This window comes from Podarcis gaigeae (assembly GCF_964106915.1).
Source record: "Podarcis gaigeae genome assembly, chromosome: 5".
Classification (NCBI taxonomy): Eukaryota; Metazoa; Chordata; class Lepidosauria; order Squamata; family Lacertidae; genus Podarcis; species Podarcis gaigeae.
In genome coordinates, this window is record NC_139681.1 from 68,523,679 (window position 1) to 68,550,932 (window position 27,254).

Genomic DNA, 27,254 nt, shown 5'->3' on the forward strand with positions numbered 1-27,254 from the left:
AACAGACTTCTCCTTTTCCTTTCTTTGGCATTATTTCCATAATTTGCTGCTTAATCGTGATGCAAGTACTTTAATTTCCCTCCTTGCAAAAAGACTGAGCAATGTGCTGTGTTCATTGCAATAATCTGGCCCAAAATGGATTTATAGTAGGGGGGATTTTGCAAACAGTGTGACAAAAATATTGGACATAACTTGAGCAAGAAAAGAGACGTACTGTTTGTTGTTTTGATGTGGGAAAAGCTTTTGACTGCCTGGAAGCAGGTTGCCTCAAGGTTGTCTTTTTAACTTACTGCAAAAGAAGAATTTGGGAATGGACTGTCTTTGGGAAGTCAGAGCTCGATGCTCTTAGCGAAGGTTAATAACTTCCAGTGTGGAAAATTTCAGATCAATTGTTGGAGCAGGTAGGGATGCCCACTTTCCCTTTGTGCTGTCAATTGAGCTTTTAGCTGTGAGTATGACATTCCAAGGCAATGCAAAGGCCAAGGGAATCCAAATTGAGGGTAACTGTCATAAAATAAGCTTATTTGCTGATGGCATAGTTCTTTGACCAAACTGGAAACACCACCAGCAGCACTATCGGAACTAGTTATGTGTCTGTTGTAGAAACTCCTTATGTTCTGCTAACTTCACAAAATCTTAAATGTTTCTGGTCAGTATCCCTGATCAGTGTTGCAGCACTCATCTTGCTTTACTGGCCGAGGGAGCCGGTGTACAGCTTCCGGGTCATGTGGCCAGCATAACTAAGCCACTTCTGGCAAACCAGAGCAGCGCACGGAAATGCTGTTTACCTTCCCACTGGGGCGGTACCTATTTATCTACTTGCACTTTGACATGCTTTCGAACTGCTAGGTGGGCAGGAGCAGGGACCGAGCAATGGGAGCTCACCCCATTGCAGGGATTCGAACCGTCGACCTTCTGATCGGCAAGCCCTAGGGTCTGTGGTTTAGACCACAGCGCCACCCGTGTCCCATTTAAGGTCTCATTTAAAGGTCTTATTTAAAGAAAGCCCAGTTTAAAGATGAAGAACAGTAAGCAGGGAGAGTCGGAGACTTGAGGTTGCACATCAACAGTTAGCAGCACCTAGCCAGCTGGCAAAGCTAGCACACTAGTTACTGATGTCTTTCCAACTATGGCCAGAGATAGTAGTGGCTGGTGATGCAGCATGGTGGGGCTGCCTTGCCCTTCCACCTTCCCAGACCATGCCAGAGGAGAGGACCAATGCAGCAGGGAGCATGGTGCAGGCACTGTGATGAAGCCAGTTCTTTGCTTCTGAATCCTAATGTGCCAAGCCCACCCCGTTCACAGTAACGGGCAACAATGCACGGAAACCAGGAAAGCAATGAAGCCCCATTGTGCCCACCACAAAAGCTGCTGCTGGCCAGATGTGGTTTGTTTTTTTTTTATTTTTTTGTATGACAGTTAGTGTTTCTAAATTTGCATAAAATATATTAATATAAATTTATTCATATAAATTACCATGTGCAATATTTATGCAAGTTTGTTTCCTCTTTTGGCGATGCCGATCCTCTTTTCTTTGGCAATGCATAATATCCCCCCCACCCACCCCCCGCTAAAGTGGTAGTAAATTTAATCTTTTTCAGCCTTGTGGGATGGACTGGAGCCTGGCTCCTTTTGGTTCTTAGAAACTGCTTTATCAAGAGGTTGGTTTAAAAAGCTGGGGAATTAATTCTGAGGTGAGTTCTTTGAAGATGGAGGAGAGTCTGAGCAGAGTGCAGAGAGGGAGAAAAAACTATCAAGAGAAGGAAGAGGAGGAAAAGGAATCTGCAGCCTTCAGTGGAGGCTGATCCATTAGCTCCCTTAGGCAGGCCCCACCTTCTTGTCTTCTGGCCTCCAGCCCAGGAGATGACTCTGTGTGGCAGCTTCCTCCTTCTCCATCTCAGTGTTGCTCTTGTAGCACTTAGCAGGAAGGAGGATGCAAACAAAGCTAGAATTAGAATACAGTCATACCTCAGGTTGAAGTAGCTTCAGAATGAATATTTTCGGGTTGCGCTCTGCGGCGACCCGGAAGTGACAGAGCGCGTTACTTCTGGGTTTTGCCGCTCGCGTAAAATGACTTCACAAGCATGCGCGGAAGCGCCAAATCGCAACTTGCGTGGACGCAGGTTGCGTTCACTTCTGGATGCGAACAGGGCTCCAGAACGGATCCGTTCCCCTCCAGAGGTACCACTGTACCACAAATCTCAGAATTCCCTCCACAACAAGAACTTGCTAGGAAGGAAAGCTGAATTACACAAGATTAGCTACAAATGGATCAAGGATGCTTGGAAATACCCAGTGCTTTTTTTCTTTAAAAAAATGTTTAGGGGTACTCTCATTTTCCTACTCATGTTGAAATACTGCCCTCAATGAGGCCAAACTTAGACTCACAAAATGTTTAGGGGTATGCATATCCCTGCGTCCCCCCAGAACAAAAAGCACTGGAAATACCAATGGGTTGCATATTCCAATAACCAACTATCCAGGATTCTAAATCATAGAATTGTAGAGTTGGGAGGGCCCCTGAGGGATCATTTAGTCTAACCCTCTGCAATGCAGGAACATGCAGCTGTCCCATAAAGGGCTCAAATCTGCAATTTTGGTGTTATCAGCACCTGCTCTAACCAACTGAGTAATAAGTTTAAAGGACAGCCAAGATTTTAAGAAAAAAACTTGCAGGTGAATGCATCATTGATGACATTGGAGGAGCTGTGATGATGGTGATATTTCTGCAGCTGTTATATTATTTTCAGACCATCCCCATCAGCATTCCACCAAAAAGCGACAGCACTGGCAGAAAGCACTACATGATTTTGTACAGAAGGGGTTTTATAGAGTCCCTTCTGTGGCTATAAAATGCTTACCTAGCAAGGTGAGACCCAGGGTAATGGATTTACACTCATATCATAACACAGCCCATTTAAGGCCTGTTATGCATTGCGTAAACTCTGCCAAGCAAAATAAATGGTTAGAATAAAAGATAGAACATTCCCACTCAGAACTGCAACTCCTAGGCAGGGATGAGGGCAAACTTAATTCAGTTTCCATTTAAAGGAAAGTCTATCTAGCTAATTCACGCTTCTTGAAATAATACATAAACCGAAACACAGCCATCATTGAAGATGATTTTGCAATGTAGTTCTCCAGCCAAGTAATGGGTATACAAAAATACATTTATTAGGATAAAGTATGGATAAAAAAGCATAGCTTACTGAAAGCAATGAATTATATTAGACAAAATTCCTTTGCAAAATTTTGCATTTTAGGAGAAATTTGTACTAAAATGCTAGTGAATTTTCATTAAAACTTTTTTTAAAAAATAACAACTCACTAGCTGATGTGGAATTATGGAGATTTGAACTTAAGATTCAAAAAAGGAAAAATTGAGAGCGACCAAACTTGATAGATTCACCTAACTCTAATCCTAGGCATATAACTTCATGTCTTTATAAGAAGTTAGGATTTTACAGGTGGAGTAGTAATTCATGATTATATGGCTATCTCTGTTATAACTGTGGCTGAAATTGTGTTCATCTCAGCATTGCTTATACTGTATATAGTTGTTCTATGGATCTGTGATTTTAATAAACCTTAATGGTTCATCTCCCAAAGAACCTTAATTATGAAGGATCTTGGATCACAAAATGGGGATTAAGATTTGGCTCTCTGTTCCTCTGTACTGAACCTGCAGTTTCCAATTTAAAAGGCATTAGAGAAATGTTTTTTAATGTAATATCTCATTGGCACCAAATCCCACACCTACTGTTTCTCATGAGCAATCAGCATTCTAATTATTGCTTAAGTGCCACAAGGCAAGATCTCTCTCTCTCTCTCTCTCTCTCTCTCTCTCTCTCTTTCTCTCTTTCTCTCTTTCTCTTCACTACTGGTGATGAGATTCTGGAATGGAATTATAAGACATATCCCAAATGTTACAGGATCTCCCTCACCATTTGAGACTAGGGCACTTTTGCTGGGAATTCTGGATGGAGAGGGAATCTCCACAATTAGCTATGTTCATATCTTTGTCTTCTTGGTAGCAAGTAGAATTCAAATTGTGCTTAAATGGAAAGATAAGAATCCATCTCCACATTTTGGTTGTTTTTACACAGAATGGGAAGCACTTTAGACAAGATATCTAATTAGTAAAAAGTAATATCCATTTATAAATCCAAAGAGTGGAATTCAATGTCACACTATTACAAGCATTCCATTTACATAAGCATTTCAGTTTCCCAAATGGAACATCACCATCCCCTCTGCTCTGTTCTGGGGGTGCTCCTGACCCCCCTGAACCAATTTGGTGTGTATAGAGGGGTGCACAGGGGAAGTTGGGGCCGAAAAGGCCCATTCCATAAACAGAAGACGTAACTGAGTTTGTTTGGTAAATTCTGTTTTAGGACATTTATTTATTTACTTATTTTCAAATATGAATTCTTTTACTTATCAGAAAAGTGCAAATACAAATGCCCATACAAGTTTTTGTCAGTCCTCGGCAAAAGCTGGTAGGAAGAAGTCTGCATGCCATTCTAACTAACTCAACCCCAGGCACCAACACAGATGGGGTAGGATTGTGTTGTCATTACTAGTATCAGTTTTCTTCATTATGGGACACTGTATCACACTATATCTTTGTTATATAAATGAAATCCACTAAATGCAAGGCGAGAGACTGTATTCTCTGTGTTCTGCTGCAGGAAAAAAACCGACTTTCCTTTTTTTGCAACTATTGCTCATGGCTAACAGATATACAGTCTTGTTTCATTGATTTGACCATAAACAAAACAAAACAAAACAGCACTGTTGGCATAATTCTATTCCCTAGTAAACAGAAAGACAACAAGTTTTGGGATAGATCTTCGAATGAATCCTCACCACTCATGCCTTGAGATCCTACATGACTAAGACCACATATGGCATCTCTTTGAACCACAAAGAAGAGCAAAGTTTCATGACAGGAAATTTTGGTTGTACAAAAAGTATTATTGGTAAAATGTAAGGAAAGTCTAATAAAGTCAGCAGTCACATTCACACGATGCTTATGTAGTAAATCTGGATCAAAGCAGCATATAGATGTCATATTATTGCATTTCCAAACCTGACCTCCAAACTAAATGCCAACATTTCAAAGGACATTAATCTGTGATCACTATAGTACTGTTTTAGAGTTATTATTTTCCATTCTGTTGTATTTCCAGAACAGCGTTCAAGTTCAAAGCTTAATCCTTTGCTTTAAAAGCAAGTCATCCTTTTTCACCCATACTTATTTGCTCTTTCTCTCTTGTATGACCTTTTGTGCATTCATTGATTTTCATGGTTTCTATAAATAAATAAATAAAGCAGGCTGGACCCCTTGCAATTAGTATAACCAGCAGGAGAAGGACAGACAGTCCTGTCAGCATCGCCCTTGAGCCAGTGCCACCAACTGCACTCATCCACTTCAGCTCCGACTGGGCTAGGCGAGCTGGGTAGCACTTCCAGAGACCACCTTCTGCACAGAAACAGGTCAAAGTGCTGTGGACTCACAGCTTAGAGTTGTGAGCACCAGATTCACTTCCACAAGAAGACAGTTGTTGCACAGCAGAGTATAGCAGAGCATAAATGACTCGGAGAGCAGCTCTGTAGAATATCTTCTTTATTCTATCTACAGCTATAATACACAACTATATACAGAGCTAAATGAGGTCTGAACTGCACTGAGTGTCTGCAGCTGCTCTTAGCAGCAACCTTATCTATACACACGATCTCTCTCTAACACTCAGTCTTTCTCTTTCTGACACTAGAACAGGTGACATCAATTTTGCACCAGATGAATTGATTACCGTTGCATATCTGGACTCAGTTTAGAGTGATCATGTTAACCTTTAAAGCCCTTGACCATTTGGGTCATTATTTGCATGATTTTTTTTTAATGTTATGTAGGTTATTGATACATTTGTTGTTTTAAATTGGGTTTTATTTTACTTCACCCTAAGATTGTTGTAATGATGGATGGCTGAGCTATAAATATTTTAGTTATAAGCAGCTGCTTATAATATACTTTTCTATGTTGGTCCCAGGCACCAGCCAAACATGGTGAGTGCCACTCTGTTTGCTGTGGCTATTCCAAGAAATGGCAGAATTAGCCTGACAACGATTTGATACCAAATTGTACATGGGGCAGGAGGTGGGTTGTGTTTTTTTTGCTGATGCACAGTGACAGAAAATATTGTAGTAAGAGAGTTGTGTTGCATCCTGTGCACTGTGGCTTTCAAAAATACATTGCCCACAAGTATTTATTTTTAATTAGTAGAAGCTTCGTCAGGATCCGCTAATGTATAGCTGCTTTCATTAAGCTGCTTTTTTAGAACACAGTACTACTATCAGTGCCTGACCTCCCTACTCATGAGGTTGTAACCTTCGTACAGATTTTATTTGAGTCTTATTTACAATGTGCTCCTGAAATAGAGCAGCTTATAGACCTTCTGTGTTAGTAATGTATGGTAATGCTTGCCTTGACCAGGTGAGTAGAAAAAATAAGGAATTGCTGTATATGCCTTGTTTTCAGTTTATGAAAGGCAGACTTCTTGAATACACAAATTGACAGTGATAAAACTTTGTCGGATCATGTGTAACATCTCAAAAGGTCTCATGGAGCATTTGCATCAGTACCTGGTGTCTCAGTATTGGTAGTGATAACCAATAGAATATAGTATGTTCCTCTTCTTTAATGTTTGCAGTTCTTTTCTGAGCTTTCAGACAGTAAAATCAGATTAAGTTTGATTATCACATTGTTATATTTAATAATAGCACTCCTTGGCAGCAGTCTTTTAGTTTTATAAGAGGCCATTGTGTTCTGATAACAGTTCATCTGCCAATGTGGCAAAGAACCTCTCTTACTAAATGATGACTTCAATAATGCCAAGGTTTAGATGCTCCCTTTGGCTCTTTAATTACCAACAATCATTTTGTGGCAAAGACAGGCAGAGAAGTAAGCAGGTTATATGAACTCTTTTCCCACAGATTTCATCAGAGTATCTTTGAAAAAAAGATAAAGTCTCAATTTCATAGTGTTCCCCTCAGGAACCAATCCTTTCTATATGTATAACTCTTTACCTCCTGTCACTATAGCTGTGACATGAGTTAATTACTGTCAAAAGGTTGCACTTCCATTTTCCATAGCTTAAAAGTCATTACTTCCAATCCTGCAAAGCCATTTTGGTATCTTAAGAGTTGTGGTGAGGGATGAAGTAATTAACTTGTGTCATTTCCACAATGGAGTCAACACTGAGTAGCTCTTTCAGACAATGCCTCCTAACAAATTAAGTCACATTACCATATAAACAATGGAAGTAATTTTGCTGTTTTCTTCCCCTTCCTCTTTGTGTCCTGACAAACCATAATCCCATGTTTAAAACAACAAGAAAACAGATTCGTGAACCATCCTCCTTTGCTTTTTCTGCCTAAAAGGCATGGTTGGTCATATAATCAAATTAATTAAAACACAACTTTATTTAGCGTAATAGGACCAGTAGTGTTTTGTAGTAAGTGTTGATGCTTCTAAGGACTGCTAACTATATTTTCTGTTGCTCATTTCTTTCCTAAAATTATCACGTGACTACATGATACAGAACTATTTTAATCCATACATATTTCAGACCATAACTCTATCTACTATAATCATAGTGTGTGCTTCTTTGTTTTTCCACTTCATATACACTGCAAAAAAGTACATGATGTGATAAACACTGTACACAATGTGGGAAAAATGTGTATATGGGCCTCAGATATTACCAACAGTGGGTAGGCTTCAGAAGACTAATATATTTTGCTCATACACAAAGAACACATGGGATTTGGGTATATTTTTGCAGGAGACAGAAACTGACACTGCAAGTCAGTGTCATCACCCATCTATTCAAGAAGGCCACACCAGGCTTCAGAAAGCATATCCTATTTGAATTTATAATTCCATGCTCTAATCGCATACTTAATAGTTGTATGTGTTATGTTGTCCTGAAAGTCATTATTTATTTATTTGACAATTGACAACTTCATATTCAGAATTGCTCGGGATTTATAGGAATCACTCCCAAAAAGTGCAGTTTCAAAGGTTCAGTCTACCATCTTGATTAAAAATGGTGTCCAACTGGATCCGAACACAAATGGCAACCTGCTCTTCGATCTCAGGAACAATTATGCAAAATGTGGTTATGTTATCTTAAGAAGCGTCCAAATACATAGAAAACAGATATACGGACAAACAGCTTCCCAAAATATAGATGTAGTAGATTTCAGTTGTATCACACATTGCCACATAAATGTACCCCAAGTGGCTTCCAACACAACATCAAAACATATAAATCAACACATCATTGCATAATAGTCTAGATGCCACTTCATTTCAAAATATAATACGTCAATTCATATAATTCATCATGTAAAAGTCTCTCTCCCCCCCCCCCCCTTTGCTGGCCACTCATTACACTGAGGTAAGGATGGGCACAGAAGGAGGGCCTCCATTTGAAATCTTAATGTGTGAAAAGGATGGTACAGGTGCAGGCCATTCAACAAATTATTTTTCATGAAGTTGCAAATAGAACCTGAGAATATGCATCTCATGTGAGATGGATATTTTGTGTCAGAATGCAAGATATACTGTCCTTTCTTTGCTTATTTCAATACAGATTAGTCTTTCTTGTTCAATTAGGTTCTCCTAATTGAGGTATGGGTGTGCAGTTTATGCTCTGTTGTTCGCCAAGTAGAATTCATCTGCAGTACTAATTCCTTGGCATAGGGTGTGATTTTATTGTTTAAGAGACCCTTTGGAAATCGAAACTGGTGACATTTTTTGATACCTGAAACAGATTAAAATTCTGTTAGGAAAAATAACTAAAGTTTTATTTAACAATGTTTTTCTTTCCTTTCCAAAGCTGATATGGTACCATGAACCTAAGTGTTTATGGGTTTTCCATCATTGGTAATAAAAGGACAAAGTCATAAAGTATGAATGAAGCCTTTTGGCAGAAGTAGACTGTCCTCCTAGTTGTTCAAATTGTTAATTTTTTTTCTAGGAAGTTAAAATAAATAAGCCCATCTGTGTGTCATTTCAATGTTGACAACACTGTCACTCCCTTTTTATTGTTGTTGTAGCTGTCCTTGCAAGTAACTAAATGGTTGTGAAGTTTGGCTACATTTGGTTGGGCTCAGGTGGTGCATCAACACTATGGTTCATCATTAATTTTTATGATGCAGGTGGATTTGTCTTCTCTGCCGGATCTATAAATAAGTTTCAATTGGACTGTCTCTTTTATTTATACTTGTTGTCTGGCTGAAGCTGCTCAGGTGGACCTAGAAGGTGCTGCCAATGGCAGACGTGACCAGTGTCTGTACTATAACCCCTTGAGAAGGATAACTGTTCAGCTGGATGCTTATTTTTAAACCATAACGCTTCTGATGCATTTGTCAGTGCTGTGTACTTCTCTCTATTTGTGTCCCAAGGAGGGTGTTGGTTAGCTTTTGCAAGTGGCACTTTAGGGGCTTGCATTTCTCTAACAATTTAAAAATACAGTTAATGCACCTTGTAAAATGGGAAATATTAAAATATCTGTTGGCCATGTATCTCTTGCTATTAGTATACACAAGTCTCTCTCTCTCTCTCTCTCTCTCTCTCTCTCTGTGTGTGTGTGTGTGTGTGTGTGTGTGGTTTGTTGTCAATTATAGTCATTCTGACTCCCCCTCCTGGAAATGCGGCTTCTTCCTTAAAAGCAATAGTAGTTCATTATTAATATTGAAATATACATCATATGGGTTAGTATGATAATGCGATGCAGATGTAGAAAATATAAAACCAAGTAAAAATGTCTTTTTGGTAGTAATTGCAGGCTTGATGCATATTATAAGGTACCGAGTTTCAGGAATCAGTAAGAGAATCAACCTCGGTATGCAATTATGATATTGATGAAATAAAACCAAAGCAGCCTATACCCCAATAAATCAATGTGCATGAAATCAATGTGCAAAATCCAATTGCTTCTGATTCACCCATACCTCACCCACTGGCATGACTGAAATCAGATGTTAATCTTGAATGGGTTTATTTCCTTAATTTACTCCATAATGAGTCTGTTTCCCCCCCCCCTCTATCAGCCACTCATTTCTATTTAGTTTTATATATCACAGGCAGTCATTACTAAGCAGCATAATGTCAGTTTATATAGAAAGTAAGCAAATTTGGTAGGAAGGCCATTTTGTTAATTTAACAGTAACTAATTGCATATTGCTTTATAAGAGATTTACTATTCCCAGGACCAGCAAGCAGCATAGATGGCCTTTTCATTTGGTAGGTGCTTTGTTTTTAAACAGCATGTTATTTTCAGGTTTCCTTCTTCATCTAGAGAATCACAAATATCTTCTAAAATATAACAGAGTTTGATGTTTAGCTTTATGCTGCTTCTAAATTAAAATAGTAGAAGCAGCTTTTACATCACTTGCTGCAGGGCCATGTCTCCGACTAGAATGCATTTTCACATCGGACTCCCATATGAAAGCAGGAGTTTTTAATAATATAAATGGTGATATTGAGACATTCTAATCCCTCACATGAGGGAAATGAGTGCGCTAGCTCTACCTCCCTCTGTCATCATACCTGACACCTTCCACAAGAAAAGGTGGGGAGCCTTTTCTTCCAGGGAAATTGCATGGGGAGTAGAGCAGGATCGTCACGGCACACATTTACCTTCAGCTTGTGACAGATGATAGGGACAGGGATGGAGGGGGCAGAGCTAGTGCACATGCCCCCACTTTCCCTCATGCAATCTAATTGCATGGGAATTAGAATGTGCAAATAGGTCTGGAGCATTATAACCATCAATAGTAACAATGTACGAGCCATTTTCTATTTGGAATTCTGTTTGGGATTACAACAGCAGCTGGATTGTCAATTGTCTCAGACGTTTAAAGATTGTGTTGGAAATATTGATAGCCATAAATAAAAATGTATCTATGAATTATTATCAGCTACGATCTGTGCTTCTTTTTTTAATAGGAGGTGAAGTCTCTAAACCCAGATTTGCTCAGTTTTTCCATGGCAGCCTTGCCAGCCTAACCATCCGACCAGGCAAAATTGAGAGTCAGAAAGTGATTTCCTGTTTGCAAGCCTGCAAGGAAGGTTTGGATATTAACTCCCTGGAGAGTCTTGGCCAAGGACTAAAGGTGAGGGATGAACTGACATCATTTTTGATAACATTTAAAGCTGATTTATGAAGTGAAGAGCACAAGGTAGAGTACAAATGTATTCCCAGAAGCCATCTAATATGCCATGAAGTCATGCAAGGAAGCAGCTGAGCAGAAGAGGAGCTATGTGGCGCTGAATGCTTCCATTTTTGCCTTTATAAACCAATAGGTGCCAAGTGCCATGGGTGTTTCATAACCCTTTGGCTTTTCAGCGTTCAGTTCTGCTCATGGTATGTTTGAGACATTCAAAAGGAACATGCACGTTCTCCAGGAGATACAGCACACAAATCATCAGGCTTGTGCTACAGTTACTGTAGCACCTTGAAGATGACTACCATTAGAGCAGGGATGGGTAACTGGATGGAGGAGGCAAATGGGATCAACAATTCAACTACCACAACCCCATGGGACCCTTGAACAGGTGCGCAGCCCCGCCCACCTGCCAGTCACCTGACATTACCACCAAATGTGATTTCTCCCCCTCTTGATTTTACTATTTTATCATTTGTAAATGACTTTGATGAGTCTTTTAATGACCGAGCAGTGTACACATTTTATGAAATAAATAATAAAATAAAAAATAAACTTTCCCTTCATCATCAACACTTTTTTTATGCCTCTTTTCCACACAAAAATTACTCTCAGTGTAGCTTACAAAGATACATCACAAAATCCACAATTGCAAGTATAATTTCATAGTAACAGCAATAATAAACAAAGCTACATTGTGTTGCATGCAATGGCATACAACGCCCCCCCCCCCAAAAAAAATCAGTATTATAAATGTAGCAACATTACAACTCCTAGCAGTGACAAAAATAACAAGGGACTTTGAACTGTTTGTCCTTAGTCCTAGATTGGGTGTGGGAAACAATAGACCCTCCAGATGTTGCTGAACTACAACTCCCATCAGTCCCAGTAAGTATTGCCAATGGCCAGGGATTTTTGGGTACAGTGGCACCTCGGGATGCGAACGGGATCCATTCCAGAGCCCCATTTGCATCCTGAACAGAACGCAAGACGCGACAGCGCGTGCGCAGGTCGTGTTTCGCTGCTTCCGTGCATGCGTGTGACATCATTTTGAGCATCTGTGCATGCGCGAGTGGCGAAACCTGGAAGTAACGCGCCCTGTTACTTCCAGGTTGCTGCAGAGCGCAACTCGAACGCGTTCAACCCGAAGCACATTCAACTTGAGCTATGACTGTATTGTAATCCAGCAACAAATGGAGGGTCAAAGGTTCTCCACACCTGTCCTAGATGTCCTACCCACTGTTGCTATGTCTGCTACAAATTAGGCAACGATCACATTAATCTGATCAAGCATCTAGTCCTCAGCTTTCACAAAGAATCCACTGCCCTGTTAGCATCGCCATTCAGGCAGTAACTCCTCACATGGTGTTACTCACAGTTTTTCTCCTGCAGCAGCTTCTTCTTACACAACTACAAATTCAGGGGGTGGTATAGCTGGAAACACCTCTGTACCTCTCCATCTTGCATTGAAACTGCAAACAAAAGATAATTCTTTGGATTCCTGGCTTGAATTCAAGCTGTCCCTGCAATGGAAGATTATTTACTCCTTGAGCTTGAATTCAAGACCAGGATGCAAAAGACGAATAAGGAACATTTTATAATTTAGTTTACGTGTTGCATTTATGTTCCTCCTTTTCTACAAGGTGGGGTACATGGTTCACCCCCTCCTCATTTAATCCCCACAACAACCCTGTAAGTTAGGTTAGGATGAGAGGCAATGACTGGCTCAAGGCTACTGGCTTCTGGGCATTGGGAACCCCAGAACAAGGGACTTTGTCAGCCCTGTGCTCAGTGCTTTGGGGGAGTGCCCAACACCACTTGGGCACTTGGAAACCCCTGTACAAAACAGCAGAAAGCAGGCTGGGTAGTTGATTTGTGGGAGAGCAAAGTTTTCTTTTTGCAAGCTTAAAATCTAAATATCATAGTCGTAGGTTAACAAATGGAAATATTTTCAGCAGTTGCTTTTCCGTTGTAATGACGCAAACACATGATTTCCCAGGGTTTTCTTCGTCTTCAAAGAAACAGTAGCAGCTAAATTCAAATTTATCAAACATAAATTAAAAATATTTTGTATAAAATCTTGGCTGTGAGCAAATATGTATAAAGAAATACGTTGTTTATTAAAAATGTATGTTGCCCTCCATCAGCTCTTGCTTATCTGGTGATCAATAGGAAACGCAGTTTGTACACTGCTGTTTGCAGCTGACAATTCTTTGAAGCCTGCTTGAGGAGTGCCAGCATTTCTTGTCTTCTGTTTTGCCTCCCAACGGCTGATCTCGTATGGACAAGCGGCTGTCTCTGTGAAGCAGCTGCAGGTGGGAGAAATAAATGCAAGAGTTTAATTTTTCAGCTTCAAAACATTCTCTGTCTCCAATCTACAAGCTGGCATGGCTCAAGATCCTCCTTTCATTTTTACCTTTTCAGCTATTTTGAGAGTCAGTGTGACAGCAGGAGAGGAAAATGAGAGGAGCTGTCAGAAATAGGGTCTCGTGCAGCGTTTTCTAGTTGGCCTGACAGTGACATGTCCTGATGAAAGAACTGCAGTTGGCCCTAGAGTTGAACAGGACAGTAATAAAGACAGATTGTGCCTGTCTTTCAATAAAAATAAAAATAAATCTGTATGCAAATCATACCTGTACATAGAAGCAAATCGTGTGCATGCATGCCAAGTAGCTTTTTCATAAAAATATAAAACACAAATCTGGAACAAAGAGATAGGGAGCATTGTCTGAAACGTTACCTAATTTGGAAAACAAGAACAGGATGAATGTGCAGGTGAGCTTGGTAATTAGATGTTCACTAGTCATCTGTTGTTACACTTGCCATTTCATATACATGGATTGTGCCATTTTGTCTAGGCCCATGGTTCCCAATGTGGGGCACATGCCCCACAAGGGCGTGATTTGATTTTTAAGGGTGGCAATTCAAGAATGAGTTATTAACAGTGTATGGTCTATTAGGCTTCCTCCACATGAATAGGAGTTCATTTTTTGAATAATAAGAATTATATGTCATGGGGAGAGGGGGAGTGGGTCAGGATTTTAGAGATGCTTAGGTGGGGAATGGCCAAAAAAAGGTTGGGAATCACTGGTCTAGGCTAATAAAGTAAACAAAGGTACCGTAAATAAGGATACAAATGTTGAGATTCTAACAAACTTGAGCAAGCGAGCACAGTTTCTTTCATCTACAGCGAATTTAGCAATGGCTAGTGACGTATAGGTGAAGTAAAATATAATCCTGATCTCATATTTATTTCATTTATTGAATAAAATTTATATTCTGCATGATTGTTTAAAGCGGTTTACAAAAAAGGAGAAAATCAAGAGAAATTTTCCGCCATACTTTAAAACATACAAATGCTAAATTACTAAAACAGAGTAAAATTGCCTCAACTTTCTAAACATAATTAACATATCATACAACCTGCTGCAGGCGATGACATTCCATTCCAGCATTTACATGTTGGATAATTTAAAAATATGGCATATCTTCCTGTAGTCAGAAGTTGTATTTATTAGTCTCTACTAATTCATATACGCACACCATATTCTGCTTCATGTATGGACCACTAGGCCAATAGCATTTTGTGATTTGGATTTACTAGACACTCATTTCTATAGTGGAATAAGAAAGCATCTGCCCATTTAGTATAAAGATTTGGAAGGAATTGACAAAGTAGAATATTTTTGTTGAACTTGCAAAGAAAAAATGACCCCCATATTTCATTGTAATAAGCTGCAGTTATGACAAAAGCACGATGGTTAAATATGAAGAGTAGAGGAAATTGTCTTGATTCAAAGTGCTTCCACTGACTTCTAATTTATTTTACTGTTAATTATAGCTGCAATAATTACTAAAAGGTATGGTAGATGAGTGCCTGGTGGGTGCTTGCTCATAAATGGCTTTTACATATAGAACAAACATTAGCTAATAAAATTACAGGGTTGTAGGTTTGTTTTTTAAAAAAATTGATGGGAATATAACTGGTCTCTGTGAAACAGTTTTTAGAAGCTTGTTATTCAAAATGTTCTAATGACTCATCCTATATTACTTCCCTAAATACTAATTATATTCTTTGCCCCCCACCCACCAGTATCACTTCAATCCTTCCCAGTCAGTACTTGTAATAGAAGGAGATGACATTGTGAATATAAATCAAGCTCTCCAAAAGGTCTCCTATATCAACTCAAGACAGTTTCCAACTTCAGGCATCCGCCGTCTTAAAGTCTCATCCAAAGTCCAGTAAGTTATACTCACTGAGCTTGATTCAACCATTGCTTATACTTCATTAAACCTCATATCAAGAACCTTACAGGTTTGGATGTGGAATAATGGCATGAAAATAAAATCTATCAATATAATTGGTCCTTTAATGAATTGGCGAATAGCTTAAGAATTACATTTACTTTTACAGTGAAATAATTTCAGCTATACAGTAATTTCCTAATTCCTGCATGCCCATTGACTTCAGATAGAGTTCTGGATGTGTGTGAAATGGCCTCCTGATGCATTCAGTGTAAAATGGATGATTAGGTTCGTGATGCACATTTAACAAGATAGCTATATCAAACCCATTAAGTATCAATTTGAGTACCTAATGTAAAATGCCTAACAATTAGAAGCCATCTAATCAGATTTAACAATTGACTGTTGGTTATATGTTATTTAAGGGGTTTAAATGGTATGTGTGCATTGACCTTACTAAAGATCATGCCTACCAATGATATGCTCAGCTACCCTTTAAATAATTTGAGTAATTGTGCTCCTAATGTTCACAGGGAGCTGAGTAGGTTCATAACTGCCCTATGGGTAGACAGGGGGGAAAGGCAAATGTGCTAAAATTCCAAAAAAGAAGAAGAAGGAATTGGCTGAAATGTTTTTTCATCAGACTGTGTGCTTCTTGCAAAGGAAGAATGTACACTAAAACCTCTCCCATGAAGTTAATGAATAATATATTTTTCAGATGTTTTGGTGAAGATGTCTGCATTAGTATCCCAGATATAGATGCCTATGTAATGGTGTTTCAGGCCAAGGAGCCCAAGATTACAATAAGTGGGATGGATCATTTTGCAAGACCGGCTGCACAATTTGAACAAGAAAGAGGCGTGATTCTTTTACCGGATATCAGAATTGTCAGCACAGTCACTAAAATGGAACACCCTCCTGACTTGAAGGAAACTGAAGATAGAGGTTTGTGGGTCTTAAGAGTTTATGGTTTCTGTGACAGTAGAGAATAAGCACCAGGTAGCACTGAGAAGGACATATGACTGAGACAAAACCTATTGCATGCTTAATATTAAAAAATAATAGACCCAGCTAGGTTTCCTCCAAACATTCTGTAGCCTTCTATAATCCATGAAGCTTCTTAGGAACACTGAAAGGCAATATGTTTTCACCCTTTTTAGGCTCACAACAACAATTACAATTTAGGAGGGAAATGCTGCAGAGTAGATGTGGCTAGAAGTACAGTGGTGCCTCGCAAGACGAAATTAATCCGTTCCGTGATTTTCTTCGTCTAGCGGTTTTTTCGTCTTGCGAAGCAAGCCCATTGACAGCTTAGCGGATTAGCGCTATTAGCGGTCTAGTGGCTTTTAGCGATCAGCTGAGAAGCGGCTTATCAGCGGAACAGCTGATAAGCGGCTTAGCGCTTAGGGAAAGGGTGGAAAAAAGCAGAAAAAAACGCGGGAACTCACAAGATTTTTTCGTCTTGCGAAGCAACCCCATAGAGAAATTCGTTTAGCGAAGCGCCTCCAAAAACGGAAAACCCTTTCGTCTAGCGGGTTTTTCGTCTTGCGAGGCGTTCGTCTGTAGTACTTTGAATGCCTCATCTCTGTTGTTCGTGCTTCACCTCACCATTATGCTTCATTTTGTATTTATGTATTTTGGTGAGGGGCAGTAGCCTCTTTCCCATGACAGGAACAGAATGCAAAGTAAATGCTGCCTCATGTCTGGGTGGCGGTGGCAGTGCAGCTGCTGTACTCAAGATATTTGTGCCTGTCTCAGTGCCTCCCTCCTTGGACGACAATGTCCTGTCTATCCAACCAGGCTTAGACAGTGCAGGATTAGCTGGTTTCCTCTTAGGAGTCAAGTAAGATTTTTTAGATATCTGTCAGAATTGGCCAGATGAATGGCCCCTTTTATTGCCTGCACTGTTGTATGGGTTGCCAGTGTAGTTCCCACTGAGTCCACACATTATTTTCCATGGTGCTCACAGGATCCGGTCCTCGCACCCAACGTTAGGTTGAAAGAAACTTTTATCCAATAGAATTTTTTACAAGCTTAAATGTAGCATGGGTGATTTTTTTGGAGAGGGGATTATAACGGAGGGGATTATAACAGAGTTCATGGAATCAGAGAACTGTAGAGTTGGAAGGGATCCCAAGGGATATCTAGTCCAACCCTCTGAAATGCATGAATCACAGCTAAAGAATCCTTGACAGACCAACAGATAGACACCCAACCTCTGTTCAGCAACTTCCAATCAAGGAGAGCATGCTACCTTCTGAGATCATCTGTTCCACTGCCAAACAGCTGTTACTGTAAGGACGTTCTTCCTAATGTTTGGTCAGAAGCTCCTTTCTTGTCATTTGAATCCATTGGTTCAGGTCCTGCCCTTTGGAGCAGCAGAAAACAAGCTTACTCTATATTCCATGCGCCTGCCCTTCAGATATTTGACGTGTAGTTGTATGGCCAATATAATTTCTGTGGCTTGCAAATGTGCCCATAGGCTCCCAAAGATTGGTGGTTCTTGTTTCTTTTTTTTTTCTTTTTTTTTGGCCTTTATTGGCATAAGTTTAAACAATAAAATCACACAAAGTCATCCAAATACATTAATAATCCAAACACATACAATATATAAAAGACTAGATAGCAGCCATTGAATAAATCAGACAACTTTAGATTTAGCTTTAAAGATCTCGGCTAAATACCCCGAAACAGTCTTGATAGTTTTGGGAGTACCACCCCATAACAAATATTGGATTACAAACTCTTTGTAAATCAATATTTTAAACTGTAGGAGATCTCTGTGAAGGGTGTCGAAAAGAGGACAATCCAAAATGATGTGATGTATTGTATCTGGTGGGTTCTTATTGTTAAGCTGGTTGTTTTTAACACAGTAGGTCTCAGTTGGCAGGCACAATACACGTGGAAAGAGGTAAAGAGAGTCTGGAAAGTTATAGTCAGCATCCTGATGAATCAGACTGCTGAAAGGAGGTTTACCTGACCCAACCTCTCACAGGAAACATAGGGAAGATGCCATAATCCTTAGGTTTATTACTAAGGTTGATTAGCTCAGTACTCTCAGTCTAAAGAGTGTTCTCTGCGTATGCAAAAGGTGTGGGTTGTGAAGAGCACCAACCAGTTTAAGACTGTTTTAACTGATACTTGGAACTATGCAGGTCAGGTTCTGAAGGCTGCCCATCAGAAACTAGTCATGGGAATGGATGTTCTTGACTTTCACCTTAGTAAAGGGTATAATTTGTACTGAAAGAAGGTAAAGTGGTTTTTATTGATCACACACAGGTCAGACTTCCTGTCATCCTTATCTGGTGCCCATGTCTTCATTCCAGTGATATGGACGGGATGTTGGCAAGGAGTTACACAAACTCAGGCTACAATCCTCTACGCACTTAGGAGTTCCAGTGAGTCCATTGGAGCACACAGTGCTCTTGACTCAGTAGAAGAGCCAAATCTTGCAGTGGACTGATACCCACCGTAGCTCTGCGGCAAACAAATCACTATTATTATTATTATTATTATTATTATTGTTGTTGTTGTTGTTGTTGTTGTTGTTGTTGTTATTATTATTAAAGCTGAGGGACATGTACACTAAAGATAATTAAGAATAGTTAAAAACAGAAAAACAACAGATATATTTTAATAATGACAAAATACCTTCTATTTCCTCCCATTCTCATTCCACCACCACAAAAAAAGCTTTTATTCTTGTTTATGCAAGGTAGTGAATGAGAAGCCCATAATCATACAAAATCATACAGATCAAACTGTGCATACAATTGTTTTATTTTACATCTGATATTACAATAAAATCAAAGTCTCAGAATTCTTAGCTGCCCCAGTATAATTAAATGAGAGTCCAAATGAAAAGTAATGCTGTATATTTTTAAACAATTTTATATGAAAGAGATGTAGATGGAGCAGGAAATTACACTCTGAAGATATGTTCAGTGGTTGATGTTAATCCAGCACTGCTGTAAAACTAGAAAGTTCAATAAGAGAGAAAATAAAGCTAAGTGGGGAAATAATGAAGCATGTTCATTTTCTTTCTCTCAAAACCACTTATCAGTTTCCCCCTTTCTCTGTCATTGTTAGAGCTAATTTTGTTTTTCATTTCTGATTTTTCAGGCATCATCTTTCACTGCTTCCTTCCTTTATCCAGGCATTTGCTAAATTTTGATGCTGCTTTTATCCATACAAACACATGTGCATGTACATGAACACACCAGTTTGCCTGCATCAGTAGCATTTTACCCTGATCCCTGCCTTGGTCATGCCCCGTGCTCCACAGGACAGTAAAACAGATGACAGTGCTACTGAGCTAAACTGGGTCAGAAGACAAACATTTCTCATGGGCGGTTATGGCATTGTCAGTCCCTGAGCCATGTAGGAAATACTTAGATTACATCTAGAATTATGTATTATGGAGCTTGAGAGAGGCTGAAATGTTTCACAGTGAGGAATTATACGGTAGTTTCCTGAAACATTGGTACCACAATGCATCTAATTGTTAGGTGGCCACAAACTATTTTGAATGGAATTGAAAGCATTTGCTAGCAAATGTTGACAATCTAATTTTGAAAAGCATTCAGGTCCATTGTAGTTATAAGCTTATGCTCTTTTTAATTATAGCTGGAAAAAGTGGGTAAAGCAAATTGCCGTAAACCATGTTGCTACCAACATTAATCATTGGCTCACAACATTGAATTATATATTTTATCAGCGTCCTATTTAACTTGGAACTATTTTTGTATATGTTATGTTTTCTTTGGTAGCTAAAGCAATATTAAAGTGCCTGTCTTTGCACCTGTGAATATATATTTAATGCACTTGAGGGAATCAGTGCAAATGTCACTCACCCTCAGCATAAAAGAATAAACGGACTATATTTTAGTGCAAACAAAGAAACTAGGATATAGTGCTATGTTAGGACTAGGCTTCCTAACGTATTGGGATAATTTTGTTTATGCTGGAACCCTGCAATCCAATTTAGACATTACTTTTCCACAATCAGATTTCTGAGAAACTCTTTCTCATGTTGCATTATATGCAATTCACTTACATTACAAGAAAATTGCACACAGGAACTGTACAGGAGTACAGTGGTACCTCGGATTACATACGCTTCAGGTTACAGACTCCGCTAACCCAGAAATAATGCTTCAGGTTAAGAACTTTGCTTCAGGATGAGAACAGAAATCGTGCTCCGGCGGTGTGACGGCAGCAGGAGGCCCCATTAGCTAAAGAGGTGCTTCAGGTTAAGAACAGTTTCAGGTTAAGAACAGACCTCCAGAACGAATTAAGTACTTAACCCGAGGTACCACTGTACCAGGGATATACAGACTGGCTTGCAGACCCTGACTTCAGTTCTGATTATCACAGAACATACAGTGTTTTAAAATGTTATCCCAACAATATGAGAACCACCATGGTGGAAAGGTTTTCAGCAATCAAATGTGGGGCCGAAGCCTTTCATAACTGCCAAAAGACTTTTCTACAAGAGACATTCCTTTTATGTTTTTCCAAATGTATCCCATGAGAGAAACAGTTTAAGTCAATTTTCCAGCCACTTGATGCCAAGTGGACCAGAGAATTAAATATGAAATTTGCATACTCTTCCTTCTGTGACAAGATAGTTGTTATTCTCTATAGTGAAATAGAGCAAGTTTATATGTCAAGTTTTACAAGCGTTGCCCATTAACAATCATCAAGTTGCATAGATGGGTGGTACTGGATCTTCTTCTCCTTCTTTAAGTAATAAAGTGACTGAGACAAATGTACTGGCAGAGAAGAAGTCTTGCTCCAGTTCACAACTCCTTGGTTACGTGGTTTCCGTACTTCATACTGTGTAGGCCTTGTTGGTGTCAGTACACATTGACAGCAGAACAGCAAAACTATCCATATGTAAATTTGTTTCCAAGATTAAATTTTAATTCTGTGCTTTCCAAATAATGTCCAGGACCTATACTGTGCTTTAATACACCTTCCAAACATTGTACAAATGGAGATATGAAAGCTAGCAGCTAAATGGCACCTTAAGCCTACAGGTTATGGGTGCAACAACAGAATGTCTAGGCACGCTTATTTTTATAAGAAGAATACAAAGCTGAAAATGAATGGACTGCAGCTAAAATATTATGTTCATTTTTAATATGGTCCTGTTCTTCCCCTGCCCACCCCCCTAAAATTCTTAAGAGGGTTTCTTCTCCCGTCTTCAGCTGGAAGTGGGGAGGAAAAAAAGGTTTTGTCTTAGGTGCAGTACTGCGCCCAGAGCTCAGAAACTGCTTGGGCTAATGAAATTCCCTGTCGCAAAATGTGACTAGAACAATGGGAATTTCAAACACTGCTTCCAATTGTCCTAGCACAAGGGTTACCAATGTGGCACCTGGGGGTGCCAATGTGCCCACAGTGCCTCGTACGTCACTTACAAAAATCTACGTAAATGTTTCCTCAAAAATCCAAAATGTGCAAGAGGCTGTTTGTGCTTCCTCCTCATTCTGCATTTGTACTGACTAAGTCTTTCCTACATTGAAACCCCTCCCCTCAATGGCCACATTTCACTGGATACCAGGATTGGATGTCTACTCTCCCATTCCGTTCTGAATAGGGGAAGGCTGCAAAAAAGCCACTTCCTGCAAGTGAGTGCAGCGTTGGCTGATGTAGGTGTATTTCCCCTATTAATGGGGCAGCTCATGTTGCAGTGCATTGTATAGTATCACCATAAGCTGCTTTTTAACTAGGATCTTTTGTGTTTGTCTCCTGTTTGATCCTTAGTCCATAAACCAGTTACCCTAGAAGAAATGCACCATAACTTGGATTTTTGTGACATTTTGGTAATTGGAGTAGAACTGGACCCCACACATGAATGTTTAGAACTGGATCGGACAGAACTTCAAGGAAAACACTTGGATGCTACAAACTCCACTGCAGGGTATTCAATATATGGTATGTTTAATTTCTTGATCTTTCCTCCCCTTTTCAACTTATTTTCTAAGTTTTAAATTAAATGTGTTGTTGTTTTTTTGTGATTTGGAAGTTACAGCCTTTTGTTTAAGGAAAGAGTAGAATTCATTAGCATGGCGAAACTTAGAAAGAGTTGCTTTAAATCCATCATGTGAATAATTGTTCTCTGAAGGATGTGGGGTCCTGCTATGGGGGAGAAGTCCCTGCCTCCATTTGGATGCAAATGACCTGGTTATTGCTGGTAAATGCTTTAGGTTTTCTGTACTAGATCAGGTCTTGCTTTTTAAACCAAAGAAATAATGAAATACCTCAGATTTCTAAATACTGTTAATGTAGCACTTAGCAGAAAAAGAAGTGGTGTTCGTAATTCGAATGATAGTCCCTAAATATATGTCTGTTTTCTTCAAAATAATATTATGAATGGAAAATGTTATATCCCTATAAAAAGAGGATTGTTATTAGCCACCAATAGTATTTATTATTTTTGCCAGAGTTATGCCTGGCTTTTGTTCTGTCCATGTTGAGGAATATATATCCTATCCTGTACTACAAGATGGTGGAATGTGGGTTGATAATATGCCACTTCAGATTTTGGGGGCAAACACATACAGTTTCCAAGAGGAAAGGGAGCCCACCTGCAAGCTCAACCCCACCTCCTACAGGCACTGGGCTCTGGCTCTGTGTTAAGAAGGAAGGTCTGAAGGGGGATCTCAAGATAAGGGGATTTTCAAAGTAAGGCAGGTATCCCAGTCATGGGAAGGATTCTCTTTATATTCATTAGAATCTCCTTTCAGACCTTCCCTCTCAATGTGGGGACAACTGTGTGTGCATCTCTCCTCATTTTTAGCCCATGTTTGAATAGGGCTAACATGGGAAAGACAAACTTCGATTTTCAGTGCATATTGTGAAACTAACCTTATTGATTTAATGCTAGTGATGACATGTCTGTTTGTTCTCATTATGATTTCTAGGCATATACCTTTTGTTACATGCATTGATCAGATGCATGTGTTTTTAATGTCATATTTTAATATTCAAATTATTAAGCTATTCATTTGCCAAAACAACAACAGCCCTATTTTTATTTCATGGCTATAGTCTGTGCAGTGTATGTTTTCATTTACTTACTGATGATGTCTTATGGCTTCAGGTGTGGACACAATGAGAAACTACGCACAAGTCTTGCGACAGTTACGCTATCGTAATTGGCACACATCTTCCATCTTTGACAGGAAGTTTAGAATCAAGTGCTCAGAACTTAATGGACGTTACACCAGCAATGAATTTAATTTAGAGGTAAGTCTTGTGTAAAACGTATGTTGACCACTGTTTCCATGTTATAAAAGGAGTTTTATTTTTGCCTAATTATTCAGCACAGTAAATGTTTAAAATCCTGCATTGAAGCAGTGTGAAATTTATTCGTTTCTATAATGTGCCCCCGTACTTTCAGTGCATTTCCATGGATCACTTCAGATGTAACACTACCCAACAGGTTGGAACGATACTCCATCTCCTCCCCCAGCTTTCACAAACCCACACACTGAAAATCTGTAATTAACATAGCTATGATTCAGCATTACCAGAGTTCATGTGTATCATAGTTAGATTTTAAACCAGAGATTAAAACTGGTCTTTTTTGCCTTTTTTGTTCATATAACGTTTACCTCAGAAAATATTGCTTCTTGATAAGCATTCTCCAGTATTTACTGGAATATATGAATAAGCAATGAGCATAGCCATTTGTGGTCAGCTTGCATGCCAATTTAACCATTGACTTGTCTGGTTCCAATGTGTAGACTAGGCAGTAAATGATAGCAGTTGAAATGGTAGAATTATAATCAGATCAGAGGCACAGAGAGCCCACTATCTGTGAAGCAGTTCTGTACATCATGTTTTCCACCAACACCCAACAAGTGTATCAATCCTGTTATGTAATGCATTTTCCCAGTTTCCTATTGAATAGAAAAGCAGGGATCATGGCAATAGCTTACTCCAGAGAGCTAATGGAGGTGTGCTATTTACCATATTTATTTACTTATTCCTCAGATATTACTTGATAAATATACTTTCAGATATTTAGCAACTGTGAGAGTGAATTTCATTATGAGTAGTTTCAAAGGTAACACATCCGATTGACATGGATTGGCAAGAAATTCCAAATGTAAGTCCAGGAGAGGAAAGAATTTATATCTTCCAAGTACATTAATAGGACAGAAATGGGGACTTAAAAGCATTTATGATGCCTGTGATGATTCTTCCCTGCATGGAACCCACTCTGCACTCTCTTTTAGTTACTAGACACGATGTATGTGGGGGTCCCCCCTAAGGAGGCGCATAGTTGGAAGGCTTAGCCTTAGACACTTCTGCACATGCATGGCACATGTGAAGTATCTGGAAATGTTATTTTATGACATATTGTGTTATCCAGTTGGGCAGAATTCCTCGTGCCAGGGTGCCATTCTGTTTATAATTAGCTCTCCTTCATCCATCTCTCTCCTAAATTCAAAGGCTCTTGACTATTTGTCTTGTGAATACTAAACTGCTGTTCTGCACACCTCTCTGGCTCTCAGCTTCACACACACCATGTAGATAGCATTTCACTCTAAGAGCAACAGCTGCTGACTGTGGCAGCTCTTGTCAGAGACATTATGCAGTGTGTAAGTGAAACTGGGCAAAGATGAGAGCACGCAGATGGAAGGGACAGAAAACAACTCAAAGATAGAACTAAAATTGCATTCCCATCATGATCTTCTTTCATCCTTTTTGTGGGGTGAAACAGCATTTCAATAAGTCTCACTAAGGACTCACAGCATCCTCTCCTTTGTAGAGAAGAGGGATTTTCCATCACTGTATCAGGAGTTTCTACTTGTGGACTTCGTATCTCCTTTCACAAAGTGACTGTCAATTGCTCATTACAGTCAGAGCCATCCTATTTTGATATAACAGCCCTGCCATTTCACAGTGGCACATGACCACTTCTCCATCACCCTTCTATCGCAGTCTTTTATCTATCTTTGCCAGCTAAACAACTTCCTAGAGTGCCCTCCTTTTGTGAACTCATATTTTGAGTGTCTGTACTTATGTAACCAAAACAGCAGATCAACACAAGAGGTAGTTGAAGGCAAGCTTGGGGGAAACCTGAGGGTTGCAGAAGTTCAGTAGATATTTCGGGGGCTAAGGGAGAGGAGTCTAAAAGCAGCTTACTGAATACCAAGGATGCTGAACAAGCATAAAATGCTTACTGACTGACATTGGGAGCAGCAGGGAAAGAAATTGATTATGACTATATACTGCTTAATGCCAAAATAGGCTTCTAAGCAGTTTACAAAGTATAAAAAAATATTTTTAAAAACATTAAAACATAAATATCCAAAATTAAAATAAACAGTTAAATGGTACCATTAAAACAAATAGGAAAGGAAAGCTGAATTAATAATAAATAATCACACACAAAGTGAAGGAAGAGCTACTTGGCTTTCTCCATCTATTGTTGATCCTTCATCTTTCCTCTTAGGGAATGGTTATCCCTGCTCCTTATCCTTATCCTGCTGATGAATATAATAACAGAGAAAAGGGAGGGGGATAAACAATGAATGGAGAAGGGCAGTCAGTAGCTTCTCCATAGGTGCTCCAGCTTTCTCTTACCATTGGCGGAGAAACTTTCAGAACGGCTCGCATTGTGGGTTCTGCTCCTATAGAGTGGCTATAATGTTAAGTGTGCCCAAAGTGATTTATAGCATTTCACTGTTAAATCCTGAGAATGTTGAATGCTGTCATTGAAACTGACAATGTAGGGAAATATTCTACATTATTTGAGTCCACAAATGTCTAAAATACTGACCAGCTTATGACTTCTCTTGTTGGTCATAAAAAAACCAACAGGAAATAGAATGCTATTATCAAATATTGCTCTGTGTGGAAGATTGTAGATAAGCCTCCTGCACCCACTGGATATTAGAGCCTTTTTATAAAACTCTTGTTGTAAATTTATGCCAGTGTAAGATTGTGCTGGACTGTAAAACTTTAAGGGTGATAGGATGCTGAATAGCACCTGGACCACTTCATGCCATTGCTCCACTTTAGATAGACAAGGATATTGACATGACACTGTAATACTGCCTTATTTACTGTTTTGAAATGTTTATGCCACCAAACCCTTCAGTCTGGACTCATTCTTCTGATGACTATAGCAAATGTTCCCTAAAATTCCCGCCACCCCCAAAGTGCTGAGGTCATAGGCCAACAATCTGTTTTTTCACAACCTTTCCCTCTAAATGAGCATTTTCTTCTCCTAATGCATCTTTTTGGGCAAATTTTGAGGCTGATTCTTCACATCAAGCCTTGAATTAACTGCCTTCTCTCAGAGGAAGGGAACGGCTCAAACATCTGTTCAATGATTAACTTTTCTACCAGAGTTTTAGACAGAGAGAGGCAGGTGATTGAACTGCCCACTTACTCATCTGCAACATCAATCCTCTTTTTCCTTTTCTAGGTTAATATTCTACATAGCTCCAACTCCAATACCATGGACTATGTAAATCATATGGTAATACAGCCGCAGTTTCTCCAATCTATTCATCACCCAGAGGAAAGCATAAACAGTATTCATGGCTCAGGTATTAAATGTATTAAGAACATATGAATTGCCTTTTTGGATCAGACCAAAATCTATCTAGTCAAGCATTGGGTTCCTGGTAGCAGCCAAATGTCATCTGGCTCTTATGAGTGGATGCGAAGGTGATAGCCTTTCTTTGTTTGTTGTCCTCAGCTTCTAATTCAAAGGTCAACTTATTTTATACAGTCTACACATGCAG

General features: G+C 39.3%; 2 protein-coding genes across 2 annotated transcripts in view; both read left to right on the forward strand.

Moving 5' to 3' along the window:
• The window catches only part of CLSTN2 (calsyntenin 2), a 317,847-nt gene that overhangs the window by 284,717 nt on the left and 5,876 nt on the right, over positions 1–27,254 (forward strand). Inside the window, exons 10-15 of the mRNA XM_083742081.1 lie at positions 11,021–11,187; positions 15,332–15,480; positions 16,202–16,428; positions 22,252–22,422; positions 23,591–23,736; positions 26,933–27,056. Of these exons, the coding sequence (XP_083598207.1) occupies positions 11,021–11,187; positions 15,332–15,480; positions 16,202–16,428; positions 22,252–22,422; positions 23,591–23,736; positions 26,933–27,056 (984 nt within the window). The remainder of the gene's footprint in view (positions 1–11,020; positions 11,188–15,331; positions 15,481–16,201; positions 16,429–22,251; positions 22,423–23,590; positions 23,737–26,932; positions 27,057–27,254) is intronic.
• LOC310844489 (uncharacterized protein) overlaps positions 1–27,254 on the forward strand; it is a gene marked incomplete at its 5' end in the record, with an annotated part of 301,437 nt that overhangs the window by 48,338 nt on the left and 225,845 nt on the right. The gene's annotated exons all lie outside the window — the stretch shown is intronic.